Source organism: Cyprinus carpio, chromosome A21, assembly GCF_018340385.1.
Source record: "Cyprinus carpio isolate SPL01 chromosome A21, ASM1834038v1, whole genome shotgun sequence".
In the NCBI taxonomy this organism is placed as follows: domain Eukaryota; kingdom Metazoa; phylum Chordata; class Actinopteri; order Cypriniformes; family Cyprinidae; genus Cyprinus; species Cyprinus carpio.
In genome coordinates this window covers 4,046,963-4,063,151 of record NC_056592.1, presented here as the reverse complement: position 1 = coordinate 4,063,151, position 16,189 = coordinate 4,046,963, and the positions used below count along the sequence as shown (strand labels likewise).

The following is a 16,189-nucleotide window of genomic DNA, read 5'->3' as shown; positions in this document are numbered from 1 at the left end:
TTCATTTTGAAACAGGAAGAAGCATCGATAAGAAGATAATTTGTATTGTTTGCCAACCGCTAAAAAAGAAGCTGTTGTTTGCTGTGTCGGTAAGTAAAAAAAAAAATATCTTTGGTCTTTACCAAACGTTGACAACTTTAAGAACGTGTGCGTCATTTGTGTGCATGTGCATAAACACCAGTATTTTTAATTTCAACTTCACACAGGCACGTTATTGCTAGCAACAAATATACAAATATACTATATATATGTGTGTGTGTGTGTTTGGGGGTGGGGGGTGAGATGAGTGTTTTTATGTTGGGGGGTCTATCTATCCACACATGTATGTACAGGTCCTTCTCAAAAAATTAGCATATTGTGAAAAAGTTCATTATTTTCCATAATGTAATGATAAAAATTAAACTTTCATATATTTTAGATTCATTGCACACCAACTGAAATATTTCAGGTCTTTTATTGTTTTAATACTGATGATTTTGGCATACAGCTCATGAAAACCCAAAATTTCTCAAAAAATTAGCATATTTCATCCGACCAATAAAAAAAAAAAGTGTTTTTAATACAAAAAAAAGTCAACCTTCAAATAATTATGTTCAGTTATGCACTCAATACTTGGTCGGAAATCCTTTTGCAGAAATGACTGCTTCAATGCGGCGTGGCATGGAGGCAATCAGCCTGTGGCACTGCTGAGGTGTTATGGAGGCCCAGGATGCTTCGATAGCAGCCTTAAGCTCATCCAGAGTGTTGGGTCTTGCGTCTCTCAACTTTCTCTTCACAATATCCCACAGATTCTCTATGGGGGTTCAGGTCAGGAGAGTTGGCAGGCCCAATTGAGCACAGTAATACCATGGTCAGTAAACAATTTACCAGAGGTTTTGGCACTGTGAGCAGGTGCCAGGTCGTGCTGAAAAACAAAATCTTCATCTCCATAAAGCTTTTCAGCAGATGGAAGCATGAAGTGCTCCAAAATCTCCTGATAGCTAGCTGCATTGACCCTGCCCTTGATAAAACACAGTGGACCAACACCAGCAGCTGACATGGCACCCCAGACCATCACTGACTGTGGGTACTTGACACTGGACTTCAGGCATTTTTGGCATTTTCCTTCTCCCCAGTCTTCCTCCAGACTCTGGCACCTTGATTTCCAAATGACATGCAAAATTTGCTTTCATCAAAAAAAAGTACTTTGGACACACTGAGCAACAGTCCAGTGCTGCTTCTCTGTAGCCCAGGTCAGGCGCTTCTGCCGCTGTTTCTGGTTCAAAAGCACACGCCTGTGCACGGTGGCTCTGGATGTTTCTACTCCAGACTCAGTCCACTGCTTCCGCAGGTCCCCCAAGGTCTGGAATCGGTCCTTCTCCACAATCTTCCTCAGGGTCCGGTCACCTCTTCTCGTTGTGCAGCGTTTTTTTGCCACACTTTTTCCTTCCCACAGACTTCCCACTGAGGTGCCTTGATACAGCACTCTGGGAACAGCCTATTCGTTCAGAAATTTTCTTTCTGTGTCTTACCCTCTCGCTTGAGGGTGTCAATGATGGCCTTCTGGACAGCGGTCAGGTCGGCAGTCTTACCCATGATTGCGGTTTTGAGTAATGAACCAGGCTGGGAGTTTTTAAAAGCCTCAGGAATCTTTTGCAGGTGTTTAGAGTTTAATTAGTTGATTCAGATGATTAGGTTAATAGCTTGTTTAGAGAACCTTTTCATGATATGCTAATTTTTTGAGATAGGAATTTTGGGTTTTCATGAGCTGTATGCCAAAATCATCAGTATTAAAACAATAAAAGACCTGAAATATTTCAGTTGGTGTGCAATGAATCTAAAATATATGAAAGTTTAATTTTTATCATTACATTATGGAAAATAATGAACTTTTTCACAATATGCAAGTTTTTGAGAAGGACCTGTATAATAGTAGACACAAAATTCTTTAATTTTTCTTTTTATTTACTTTCCATCTGGTACGTACATTTCTCAAAGACTTTCAATAGCAAAGAGAAAAGAGTGGTATAATGTTTAATGATCAAAACCAATTTCTAGTCACATTATTGTTATATTAATTATCTAATCTTTTATATACAACAAATTATACTATATTCAAAAATCCAGGTTGCATTTGAAAATAGTTTGTATCTAGACTACACACTCTCCTGTCTACCTCAGTACATACATGCTGCAAAAAAATTAAGTTACATTAATATTCGACACATAAAAAGTCATATGACAGTCCATTTTTATACACCTCCAGTCCTCTAATGTATATACACACACAAAACATTTAACACATTTTTATTCACTATGAACGGATGTGGGCTCCGCAATGTTGACATGCTTTGAGCATCGTTTTGCATCCACTTATGAATGTAAACTTTCCCATGCATGTGTGAGAAATGACACATTAACATTACGTTATTAGAGAACAGTGTTTTATATAGCGCACAATTATTTCAGTGCAATAAAAAATATTAACACAAACACTTCATGAATAGTGAGATCCAGTTAAAAACATCAAAACTGTAGTGTAAAACAGAAGCTTACACAGAAAATGAACTGAATGCACTTTAAGTACTTCAAATTAAAGTATCCCATTAAAGTAATCATAAACAGCTCGAGTAGATTCGGATTTGTGTGTTTTTTACATAAACTGATGAACTAGTCCAATGCTCTTCAGGTTATAGAATGCATGGATAAAAGGAAAATTTGCTGACAATTTCCTCACCCTCAGGTCATCCAAAATGTAGATGAGTTTATTTCTTCATCAGAACAGATTTGGAGAAATCTACTATCACATGACTTCATCAGCATGTGGATGCTCTGCAGTGAATGGGTGCCGTCATAATGAAAGTCCAAACAGCTAATAAAAACAGCACAATAATCCACACCGCTCCAGTCCATCAGTAAGTCTTTCGAAAAGATAATATGCATTATTTTAAAAAAACAAATCCATCATGAAGATGTTTTAACTTGAAACCTTTGGACAACAAGGGATGGACTTTTCCAAGGGAGGAAGTCTTATTATGGATTATGAATATTTTAAATGAATGCAATGGTATAAAGTACAAACCCTTTAGTGACGGATTTGTTTCTTACAAACACACAGCTTTTCACTTCACAAGACATTAATTGATGTCTTGTCATTAACAGGACTAGAGTGGTGTGGATTACTGTGATGTTTTTATTAGCTGCTTGGACTCTCATTCTGACGGCACCCATTCACTGCAGAGCATCCATTGATGAGGTAGTGATGTAATGCTATATTTCTCATCTACACCTTGGATGCCTGATAGTGAGAATGTTTTCAGCAAATCTTCATTTTTGGGTGAACTACTCCTTTGAGAACCGAAACAGAGGGTTCAGGCACTAGGTGGTGCTCTTGCTGTGTTTGGCTGGCTGTCTGACACTGCAGACACATGCATATATCCATTATGAGTTTAAAGCAGGGTCCAAGTGTTTTAAAGCCCCTCCCACCAGGTGTAAACTACCTGTGATGAGGACGTGTATGCTTACAGCCTCTCGGAGTGGAGCAGCTTTTGCGTTTATGCTGGGTTTAAGGGGTATGATACATTTGTTTGGGTTGGACAGAACGGAGTCTCTTCCCTGACTGATCCACTGCAGGGCGCTGAGGATGCAGGGAAACACCAGTGTGTCGCTATGTCTTTCTGCCACCAATGGCAAACCTCCTCCGATTAGAAGCTCCGCCTCTGGCTTCTCCTCCTGGCCATTCAGAACGCGCCAGCTCTGCTGGTTGTCCAAGCAACGTGTGAGCATGTTTTCCACAGAAACATTAAAGTTCTGTTGGTCTGAAAGATAGAGTACATTAGCAAAATATCACTACACTTTTTACATTGGCAAAAAAACTACTTTGTAATGCAGCATTCTAATCAAAATAAAATCTTGTGATTTAATTTGAAAATCTAAATGCAACGTGTTCTTCAATTAATGCAACGTGTTGTGTACTTAGCCAGCACTCTTTAAAGTTTCTAACAAAGAATTTGATCCTGAACCACTTAAAACATCTATCATCACCTCTTATTGACTGAATATTTCTCATATCATCTTCTGCCTCTGGATCTCTTACACAGGACGATGACTGGAAGCATCTCTTACCTGCATTACAGGTCGCTATGGCCTCCGTGATGTTCGGACAGAACACAGCAAAGTCAAAGTGACAGGACTAAAAGAAAAAACACATTAGAATACAAATAATACAAAAAACATGAGTATGGTTAACTTAGCACAGATTAATATGATTAAAAAGCTATGTACTGATAACTCACCACGAGCAGTTTGAGCATAGCGGCACAGTCTCTCTCTCCTGTAGCATTGAATAAGAGGACCCTCACCACCGAACCCCTACAAACACAAAGAGGATTAAACACCAACAAAAATTAACCACCGTCTGCTGATATGCACAGTTCAAGAACCAATGTATGGCTCCACTGATTATATTCTTGTGTTTCTACTACATGCCTTTAGATTTGCATTGAAATCTTTTAGTCTTAAAGGAACAATCATAAAAAAAATATTTTAGAAAACAGATCATTCTGGCCCTTATTTACCTTTATGCATTTAGCAGACGCTTTTATCCAAAGCGACTATACGTTTTTATCAGTTCACAACTTCCCTGGGAATTGAACCCATGACCTGGCGATGGTAATGAATGGTAAACACCGTGTTCTACTGTCTTGAGTTCCTGGTCCTGAATACAAATAAAAGAGTAAGGCCTTCTCACCCAGCGTTTCTCTCGTGTTGTGGTGTGACTTCATTAAACCAGCGCACACAGGCCAGCATGCTGCGAGTAGTATGAGCTCCATCCAGGAAATACGTCACAGGACCGTGTTTTAGTGTCTGATTGCGCCCAGGCCACTCAGTCTCTGCAAGACCTGTGAAAATATCATATACTGTATGCGTGTATATATACTGTATATACATAAAAGCTGCATTTGCTAAATGCTCAGACTTTCCAAGGCTTTTGCATTTAGTAATTTTGTAACAATAGTGATTAAATATCATTTTTTCATGGGTAATAACCTCAAAATAAGTGTACTAAAAGTCACTTTGGCTAAAAGTGACCGGAATAACTATGCTATCTTCTAAAATACCTCAACTAAGTCTAATTTTAAGGTAACATCAAATGTATCCTTCATAGAAAAAGGCAATACCAGAATGCCTTGCATTGAGAGTATAGAGAATAATTAACCAAATCCATTGGGAGGCCTTTAAGCACTTTATATGTAGGCTTATATAACCAAACAAATACGGAAAAATCACATCCCTGTTTCTTGCTTGTTGCTGCCTATATAGGCTGTGCTAAATCAATCAATAAAGAAGTTCCATACGGGTTAAAATGCTGTCTCAGAAGGTAGCTACCTATTTAGTCAGCAGACATCAAGGCGGATCACTAGGTTTGAGAACAGAGCTTTAATTTGGGGTGTATAGTGTGTTTTTCCAGACCTTTTATCATTGCAGGACTGGGCTGGAACACTGGAGCTGGACTCACACCGCTGAACTCTACTGGAGATGACGACGCAGGATCTGAGGAACAAACAGCTGATTAAAAACACAAACAGAGATATGTGAACTAACCCACAAACAGTCAGAAACACACACCTGTGAGGAAGTGTCTCTGCAGCCAGGTGTGTGAGAGCTGTAGAGCCAGAGAAGCGTTACGGCGCTGATGGTGGCCAGCTAGACCCAAGCTAAGTGAACCTTCACTCTCATACTCCTCCAGATCAGGACACACTGATAACGAACACTGAGAGAGAAACACAGAACAATGTGAGCAAATTAACTACATTCTGAATTGAATCTGTAGTATATTCATAGTTCTCACCCCAATTTCTTCTGCCCTCTCTTGAAGCACCTTCATCGGCCCAACAGGTTGTTTGACTGTGAATGCAGGAACTCCTAGCTGCAATAAACACATTCACTGAAAAACTTCCAACATGCAAACTTTCGAATTCTTTTTCACACAAGAGCCACAAATATTCACCTTGAAAATCCCTCCTTTCTGCCAAGCAATTTTCTCAATGGTGTCTCCCAGTATGCTGGTGTGATCTATGCCCAAAGAGGAGATGCCACACACCCAGGGACGCCTAAGAAAGACATTTCAATAAATTAATCCTCAATTACCTTTCAAGTGGAGTGTATCATTTCTGTGTCTTTAACAGCACAAAATACAATCACAAAATAATGATTGTTTCAACACAAACGTCCATCTGAATAGTTGTGATCTTTAAAAATCATAGATGTTACACACATCACCTTCCCATTTTTAATACAGGATTTGTAGGTTCAGTCAGGTTCATAGTGCTTTGGTGATTACAAAATATTATTGTAATTTTAAATGGAAGAACGCTTATGGAAAATCCTACAGACGTGATTCAACTTGTAGAGCTTTAAAAGCTGATTTGCATTTGTATTTCTCATTGGTAAATACAAGTGTTGAATGTGTAATATGAATGTGTTTTTGAATAAAGATAAGCTGTCATTATTGGCTCTTACTGAGAATAAGATCATATAAAATGCAGAGTGATTTCTTGATTTTCATGACCATTGATTGGTTCATGTGGTCAGTTAGGATCTTGACTGATATAATCAACTTAACTCATGAAGAATGCTGATCAATGATTGGTTGATATGAGAGGAATGTGTCACGCTTGAGTTACGAAAAGCCAGACGAATGGAGATTAAATGGATGTCACACTAGAACAATGTAGCACAAAGAGTGTATTAGACACGCTACACTGAAGCAGACGGGAGGGAGACAGTAATATCTCTGAATCGTATAGTGCTGTAATACCTGATAATATTGGTGCAGTCATAAGCTCCACCGATCCCAACCTCAATGACGGCCAAATCAACCTGCACAGAGGCGGAGACATAGACAGGGTCAAGGTTTATAATAAAGGACAAGTGTCAATGATCTTTCAGACAGAAAGATTAAACTTTGACATTGCTGATAAGATGATAAAGTTCTTAAAAAAACAACAGTAGATCACTATCAAACGCTTGATCTGTGATCTCAAACATATGTAGGTTTCATTACAGGCTCAACTGTTGGAATAAAATGATTAAATATTCATGAAAAAACAGATCAGCAATGTTGCTCACCTTCTCCTGCAGAAAGACATTAAAGGCCAAGATGGTGAGAAAGCGAAAATAAGCAGGCATGCTGCCGCCATGGGCTTCCTGAAAGGTTAAACACAAACGTTATGACCAAAAAAAAAATATATATATATTTTGCAACTTTGAATATTACTCATATCATGGCTGTGCTTTGCCATTTATGAAGGATACATGGATGCAGATGTTCAAAGAGACATTTTAACAAATGCCACTGTCTCCATCCTCACATGATTGACATGCTGTTGTGATTATGCAATTACATGACCAGATGCCTCACATTTACACTTAACACAATTAACATTGAACAGATGCAAACGTGGTGGAGCAGCCAGCATGAAACATGCACATCTTTCATAGGAATTAAAGCCTTGGAGCTCAAGACATAGAGAAACAAACCAGATCATTGTTTAAAGCTACCACTAAGTTCACAAATGCACAAGTAAACCTTCCTCAGAAGTAAAAAGCTTGGACATGAGCACATATTCACTCACAGCAGCGGATCGTTTTTTTCTTAAAGAGTTTAAGTTCTATAATTTTGTATAACTGTATTTTTTCCTTGACGATTTCTTGTATCAAAAGCATTCATAAAACTATATATGCAAGTATTAATACATGCAAATATTAATATATTCAAATCACAATCACTATTGATTCCGTATATCAGCATATTTCACACCGTCATCATGTTACGTGTTCAGGATTGTCATAACCATCAAGATTTATGACCGAGCCATTTTTACCATTAGTTTTCATAAATGGACTGGTGTATAAACTTGGGAAGAAGTTTGACTAGTGAATGTTAGAGAATGCCTACATTGCATATTGACTTAAAAATACCATCCGTCTCACCTTCGTATCCTCCAGTCGTCTGTACACCTGCCAGAAGTATTTGGTGAAGAGCTCTTTTCCTATTGGCTGCCCGTTGATTCGGATTCGCTCTCTCACTTGCACCAAATGAGGTGAACTAAAGAGAGAATGCAGAAAACAAACAATACACATATCAAGCTAGACAATACAGATAACACAGAAAATGTAATGACTTTACTACAGTGTTTGTTTACAATGATTGCTGTGAACAATGGTCAGTGATTATGTAAATCATTAAGCTTGAGCTAAAGTTCAACAAAACCTAGGACAGACTGATTACATCATTTGCATGGTAATACAGACGTGACACAGCTTTACTTGTTACTCAGGGAGCTGGTTTATTTGAGTGGACAGATCAAGCAAAGTTCAGCATGAACTCACATACATGTGCATGCATGAATAAACAGTGGAGTTATGCAACACTTACACTGATTTAAAAACCATGCACAAAAGAATAACTATAAACACATTCATCTCCAAATACAGAATTGTTTTGACTGGTTGTAATACCTGTAGAATCCAGTCCGGAAGCCATAGTTTCTCAAAATCTGTTCTGTAAAGGCACACGTTGAACCCTAAAAAAAATAAATAATATTTTCTGCATTTCGTTTAACTTTTATAACTTGATTCAGTGTTTAATTTCTCAGTGATCTGGTTTACCTTTCCTTTCGTTCCAGTCACGTGAATAATATTAAGACGATCAAGTTCTTCTACCTGAGGACAGACAGGACACATCAACGCATTTCGAATGGTTATTTACAAAACATACTGTAATTAAAATATGGATGTGAACATGTTTTAACACCTTGAGACAAGGAAGAACTTGTTTTCACAAAGCGAAGAAGACTTTAGGTGTTTTTGGTTGCTAAAATGCGGTCACAGTTAAGCATATGTTGAGTATTTACAATGGCAATAAAGAATGTGTTTTAAAATCTAACAATTAAAATTGCTATACAGTTTTAATAATTTGTAATATTTTGAGTCTTTTGTTTTTAATTAATTTGTTAAATAATGTAAAGCGGTCAGGCTCACCGTTCATTTGCTAAGAATCATATCTTTTGTTTTGTGTCTGCCGGAGTGCAAAGAAAAAAAAAAATATTTTAGTACTTTTCATGCATAATGTATTTAATTATCTGGATTATTAAAAATTTAAGCATTAGCACATTATTATTTAATATGCAAAAATATATAAAGGCTAAAACAATGTAGTTATAGAAATTTAAAGTAGCTCAGATTAAAAAAGCATTTTAATACAGTAATTTAAATTCAGATTGGAATGTTTTTCAACCAATCAAAATGAGAAAGAACTCATTCTCACTTATGTTTTGTTTTATGTCCATCAAGTTAAAATTGAATGACATTGAAATTCAAAAATGTAAGTCATTTTTACATTTATACAGAAATTGTATATTATCCATTCACAAATCTCTCAATTGGTCAAGGATGAATAGATACTGGCTGAGACTGATATCAAAACGTCCAAATAACATCAGACTTATTGCAGAAATAGTGGTTTATCATTTGTCTACACAGGTACTGTGATATAAAATCACTCATACAGTGACATTATGATTTTGGTTCATGCCGTCCACTCCAATCACGAGTGTTTCAGTGCTGTGAAGCTGATACCTTGAGTCCTGCCCGCTGGAGGAAGCCTCTCATGGCCTGCAGCTGGAGCTGAGGATGACCTCGCTCTCTCTTCACCTGCTCCAGCGCGCTGGCGTTCGTCTGGAGGGTGTTGAGCGTGCAAACCGCATCCTGGAAGACATTCATAACGCTACAGGATCTCAAAGACTTCATGCCATCTCAAACACCAGCTCTGAAGCTCATGAAACTCTCATGTTTACATCCAATCCTAATTTTGAGCTGATATTCAGAGAAAATATCCATGCTCTAGTCTCTATAAACTGAGGCTTAACTCTTGCTTTACTAACAAAAATCTGAACTTATGAACTCTTTCATAATATTTAGTCAATGTTTAGCCAGAATATCTGGTTTATGTAGAACAATCGTATTACAACTGGCAAATGAAAACTAAATATGTTTTATTGCTGAATGTTTTGGTTGGTTGGCGGAAGCGATCAGACGAATCGTAGATAAAGTAACTGGCAAAACATAATCGCATTTATTGACAATCACTTATTAACGAAACAGAACATGCTTGACTAGCAAAGTAAGATGAGGTAAACCTAGTCCTGACACTATTAAAAAATCAGGCGAAATAGCTTTAAAAAATTGTATTTTGAATCTAAGATATGTAAATAGTTTTATAAATGTGAATATTAATGTGGCTTTCATCATATTATTTAAGAAAACCTCTATTCTACTACTATTCTGCATATTTATCTAACATAAAATATGCAAAGCATTCATTAATTGTTTTAATTGTCTATTTAATAATAACAATACATTTTATTTATAATGTGCTTTTCTTGTACCCAAAGCACTACAAACAATTGGGGAAAAAAAGAGAGAGAAAAAAAAAATTAATAGATATATATATATATATATATATATAAAAATATTATATATATATATATATATATATCTCCTATATTTTGAATATAAGAGATATAGGTTTAAAAAAAATTAAAATAAATACAAATAATCCAAAACTCTGACAAATTATCTCATTTATAATATTTGGTCAGATTTGACCTCTACTATATCAACAGTCACCTAATTCTCTAATAAACATAAGTGACACAACAAGCTTAATAAATGAAACTTGTATCTTCTCTTCTACACTCGCATGTATTTAACCCTCAGTTATGGCTGCCTGATCACATGGCATATGAAAGTATGCAGAATATATGGCATAATATATTGCTTAATATAACTAGTATCTATTTTTATGTTAATACTTCATAATTACTTGTAAATAATCCAACTGTGACTTATTTACACAGTTATTCATTACATACTAGTATTACATTTCTTTGCTATCATCCAAAAGTTACTGGGAAAGTGACCAGAAGCAAAGAAATACGTAGTATATCGTAAATAAACGCGAAAGGCATTTTTAAAATTAAGTTCTGCATAAATGCTTGCTATTAGAATATTGAGCTCGATGGAATACACGTAATCTCACGTGCGCACATTACGCGGAAAAAAATTGCCGCTCTTTGATTTTAAACTCAAACGGCTGATGTAACAACCGTCACAGATGAATCAGCGGCGTACGATGGATTTACTGCGTAATTTCAACCGAGCCCAAAAATAAAACTGCTAGGCAAAAGTCCAAATAAAAGCGCACAAACTCAACAGTTATTATTAATAATTTACATACAAACGTATAACATATGGACGCATCGCATGCTTTACCTGATAGTCCATTCTTCGGAACCGCGGAGCAGCTTTAGTACTGGAGAACTTTACTGACAGCTCGGCGATTTTGCTCCAGTGTCGGTTACGCGCGGAGGCTTCGGTACACGCGCGTAAACGCTCCAGCAGCACGCGGGACAGGCGCAGCATGGTGACCCGGAGAGTGCAGGAAGCAGCTCCAAATTTGGTGGGTTTTCCTGTCAATATGGTACTCTGGCGTCATGCCACGCCTCCTTCCTCACCGTACAGATTTCACAACTGTTTACTATCGCCAGTGCGAGTGTCAATAATTCGGTTAAATACAGAATTCAATGATGATTTGTGATTCGAGGAAGTCAAAAGAGACTGCAAAGCGGATAGTTGAGTCACCATAACATTTCCAGTTCGCTGTCGATTCAGACCACAGCAGACCTCCTGTTTTAACCAGGCTGCGCATTCATGAGCTCAGAGAAACACGCCGCGCTGCAGGGGGTCATGTTAAAAATCTGGACTTCTCTGCGTTGCCATGCAGTGCTGCTAACGCTTCCCACGTGTCAGCTGTCTTCGAGAGCGAGCGAGCACGTCGTACTGCGCACGCGCGCTCTCGCTTATAACGCAGCACCGCCACCTACTGGAAAGAGCTGGATATAAATCAGCTCAGATATTATGTTTGATCCGATCGCGCTTTATAGTTTTGTATGTTTATTTTTTAATTTTAATTGAATTTATTTTCTCATTAGCAATTATAGTTTATTAATTAATTCATTCGGTTCATCAACAATATGATCATAAAAATCATTAGAACATATTCGGATTGGAAGGAAACTTAACTACTTCAATTTTTAAAAATTAAATAGCTTTTTTTATTTATTATTTAAATGTAATATTTAATTGATTTAACAAATTATTTATTTTTTGATCATAAAAATATTTAATTTTCTCATTAGCAATTATAGTTTATTAATTAATTCATTCGGTTCATCAACAATATGATCATAAAAATCATTAACAATTGGAAGGAAACTTAACTACTTCAATTTTTAAAAATTAAATAGCATTTTTTTTATTTATTATTTAAATGTAATATTTAATTGATTTAACAAATTATTTATTTTTATTATTTAATAAAATTAAATAATACATTATTTTATAACATTTTAAATTAAAATCAAATGTTGTGACATTTAAATTAAATTAACATTTATGTATAATAGTATTCACAATCAGGACGCAAAGTGTACAATCAGATCAAATAATTAAAATAATTAAAAGATTTAATTTTAAATAAAACAGGCTTTGAAGCAAGGATCGATAATCTCTTCTGCAGTTTTGCTAAATGGCCACTAGATGTCGCGAGAAGACATTGTTTGATCCTGTGATTACAAGCTATTGAAGACCCACATTAAGTGTTAAGGCAACATTTTCTCAACTTTTTCCTTTCCATCTGATCACTGTAAATAATCAGTTGCTGCTTTAGATTTTTAAGAATAATCAAATGGGCTTTTCATGTCATTTCAAGTTCAATTACATTAAACAGACTTTAAAATATCGAGTTAAATGTCATATAACTGTAAAAAATTAAGTGGTTAAATTAATTCTGATGGTCTATGGAAAAAATATTTTGCTTGACTCATTGATCACAATTAGTGCTGAACTGTGGTAAAGAGCTACAATAGCGTTTTATAAAGTCTCTTAATAAAAGTTAATTATAAAGCCAATAAAAAATTATTTCTCACTTTTAATCGACTAAAAAACTGACTCCTCAGAAACTACATAAAAATACACATGGTCAACAGCTCAGTGATGGTGAATGGATAGAAAATATATTCATATAAATTTATAAAGCCATAAAAATTTTTGTTTAGGGTTTGAATTGCTATAAGGCCTTTTTTTCTAAGCATTTGTAGGTTAATGTTCTTTAAATAATACAAAATAGAGTGTCTTTATGTCAATTATGTGGAATGAAAAATATCTGTATGATTGATTTAACATATAAAAGCTCATTTGAAGGTTCCTGGCTCGATCCCATAGGTCTTACTCATTGCTATACAGCGACCCATGGGTTATTAGAGCAGATGTGCGTTTGCTTACATCCCATTACCAGTGAACGAAAGAGAAGGTGAAATTCGTGAGTAAGGCCACATATCAGGAGATGATCAAAGAAACTACTAACGACTCCGTATTAAAGTTGTCCAAGCATATGATGACATCTAGTCCAGTGTGATGAGCCTTTTCGGTTCATTACGTGCTAAATCCATTCCCGTGATGAGATCCTGAATTACTGAAATGGAAAATATGCGAATTTCAGCTCTGGTTATCTTCTTGGAAGATGCTTGTGTGGTGATAGTGAGCAGTTTAGATGTTGATCAGTCATTCTGCCTTTTATCCACATGTAAACACGGTTTATCTCAGTGAAACATGTGCGTGAAAGCAATTACGAGGAGGCGAGATTTCAAGATTTGGTCAGAGAAGTGCAAGAAATGAGAATACAGTATTATGTTGGATTTGGACAGGTAAAGGAGATCTTTCCAGCTCTAAGGCATGAGTTGAAGGTAACAGATTACAAGGACTAGAACACAATGTCTCTGGCCTCTGGGCTTTTATCCAGATTAGATCCAGATTCCCATTTCAGGTCCTGTTACGTCTAGCTGTTTGGCTTTGGCCTGCAGCACTTTGACCTCAGAGGAAGAATTGGAAAGGTTTATTTTTTTCTTTTAGGTAATTAGTAGGTAATAACGATGCAAAAAAAAAAAGTGCACGGCAATGAAAGAACAACACTCTAAAATATCAAGAGTGCAAAATAGACACACAACACACACCACCCACACTCACACATGAACTGGTGTGACTGCAACACAAAGCATGTTTTTGCAAATGCGTGAAATTAAATCAATAATTCAGCCACAATGCAGTAAAAACAGATGCCAAGGAAGGGGTTACACACTAAAACATCAAGAACACACACACAAATGAACTGGTGTGGCTGTAACAATATGGCAAAATTAAGCCAGAAGACTCGAGGTTGAAATCAGATTAATTAACATCTAATAAAGCATTCCTGTATGTTTTTGTTGAACTATGTTATGTGTAATAAAATATCTTTCTCTGTGTTAAGGTTTGACTGTAGTAAAATTAAATAATTAACAAACCAACATTTCAATAAAAAAAAAAAAAACCTTTACAAAAAGTTGTCTTTTAGAATGTCTAAATATATATCCAAATCCACAACCTAATAAAAACAAGTACTTATGTCTAAAAACAACTAGAGAATGAATAAGCCTTGAGCTCTATAGGAATCTAGTGGCTAAACCATAGAATTGCAGATGTTTTTCTGTTTTTACTCCCACCAGATTGAACTAATCTGCCTTCAAAAACTGGATTTTAAAGGCATTGTCTGGAGTTTTTGTCCAGAGAAAATTAATTTAGTCATCTCAACAATCGTGTTAAATCCTTCACAGCCTCGTTTTCATTCCTGTCAGAAATTAAAAATGGTGCTGCCCTGACTGGTCTTTTTTCTAAACATTTGTGCAACATATTCAAGTTTAACTGCTTTAAATCAGACAAAATAGCATCCTTGTGTCATTTGTGTGTAGTGAAGAACACATGCTACATATAAAAGCTCATTTGAATGCATCAGACACCAGAATGAGGTTTAATAATTGCTTTAATTTGCCCATCGCCTGCCTCTCAGTGCTACAGGGCGATTCCCTTTTACAGAACAGCGATCAACTGTTAATCTCATGATTGCCTGTAGCGTCATTTATAATCACAGAGAGTAAGACTTTCAGAAGAGGACGACAATAAATAATCTCAATAGGTTTTGAAAAACAGCATCTAAAAGAAAAGATTTATGAAAACATCATGCACTACATATGCATCTCGCTAAAACAGTTCAGTCCTAGAAAATGCACAGGCAATTTGATCCAATCAAAAGAAATGGAAGACATTATTGATCAGAGATAATGAACAGATCTATGTACAAACACTGACTTGTGTCTCTATATTCAAGTTTGAATGACTGTGGAGTATTTATATATATAAAAAAATATTCTACACCAGATTTTCTGACTGAAATATCCTTGTGCTGAATGAAAGAGAAAATGTTAAATGATCTGTCTTAATGGCAGCATTTAAGTTCCCACACACACACACACACAAAAACAAGGAAATTTTCATATTGCTGTCACTTGGTGCAGCTGTTCCACATTAAATCTCATTTATTGAGTCCTTACACCTCTCAACGTTTCATCTCAGTATAAAAGACGTCACTATCTAAACCATTACTTCTTTAAAAAAAGTACAATAAAAATATCCAGGTAATAAAATCACAATAAATCAACTGCTTCATAGTAAATACATTAAACGCAATCACACTGAAGGTATCCGCCCTGTTATGGATTGTCATTTATGAAGAAACGGATCTGGAGTTCACACAGGGGCAGAGGGAATTTCATAGTCAAGAGCATCCAGCGCGGTTCCCGCTTTTCCCGTCACGTGACTTTAAGATAGCTGTTGACAACCGTTATATACTGCATAGAGAAATGCTTCACTCAAACACAAGAGTGCCTGGCACCTACTGTCCATCATAAGAGGTAGAACTAGAAAATAATATTCATATCGAGTGTTTCCCACTTCCTGAAGTGTCTTGTTAAGAAAAGGAAAGATGTTTCGTCTTTAAAACAACAGTTTCCCATATTGGGCCACCATTGTGGTTTAGTGATTATATACACTTAAATTCACTTCTAAAAGACTAAAGGTTTGAGTTTTCGGATAAAAAAAACAAAGTATCAAAGAAAACTATGGAAGCCCGTTTATGCAATAAAAAAAAAGGTAATTGCAGTATTTTAGAATCTCACAATTCTGACTTATTTTTTCTCAGAATTGCGAGATTCAA

At 36.1% G+C, this 16,189-nt stretch overlaps 1 protein-coding gene across 1 annotated transcript; it reads right to left on the bottom strand.

Moving 5' to 3' along the window:
- Window positions 1–3,204: 3,204 nt before the first annotated feature.
- fpgs (folylpolyglutamate synthase) lies at window positions 3,205–11,886 on the bottom strand. The gene is made up of 15 exons (XM_042778634.1): window positions 11,317–11,886; window positions 9,622–9,750; window positions 8,653–8,706; window positions 8,503–8,567; window positions 7,975–8,089; window positions 7,111–7,188; window positions 6,800–6,861; window positions 5,990–6,092; window positions 5,831–5,908; window positions 5,608–5,752; window positions 5,452–5,532; window positions 4,730–4,880; window positions 4,275–4,350; window positions 4,105–4,171; window positions 3,205–3,797 (listed from the first exon to the last, which is right to left on the bottom strand). Exons 1-15 carry the CDS (start codon window positions 11,464–11,466, stop codon window positions 3,421–3,423), a joined length of 1,731 nt encoding a protein of 576 aa, XP_042634568.1. The 5' UTR covers window positions 11,467–11,886; the 3' UTR covers window positions 3,205–3,420.
- Between the last annotated feature and the right edge of the window lie 4,303 nt (window positions 11,887–16,189).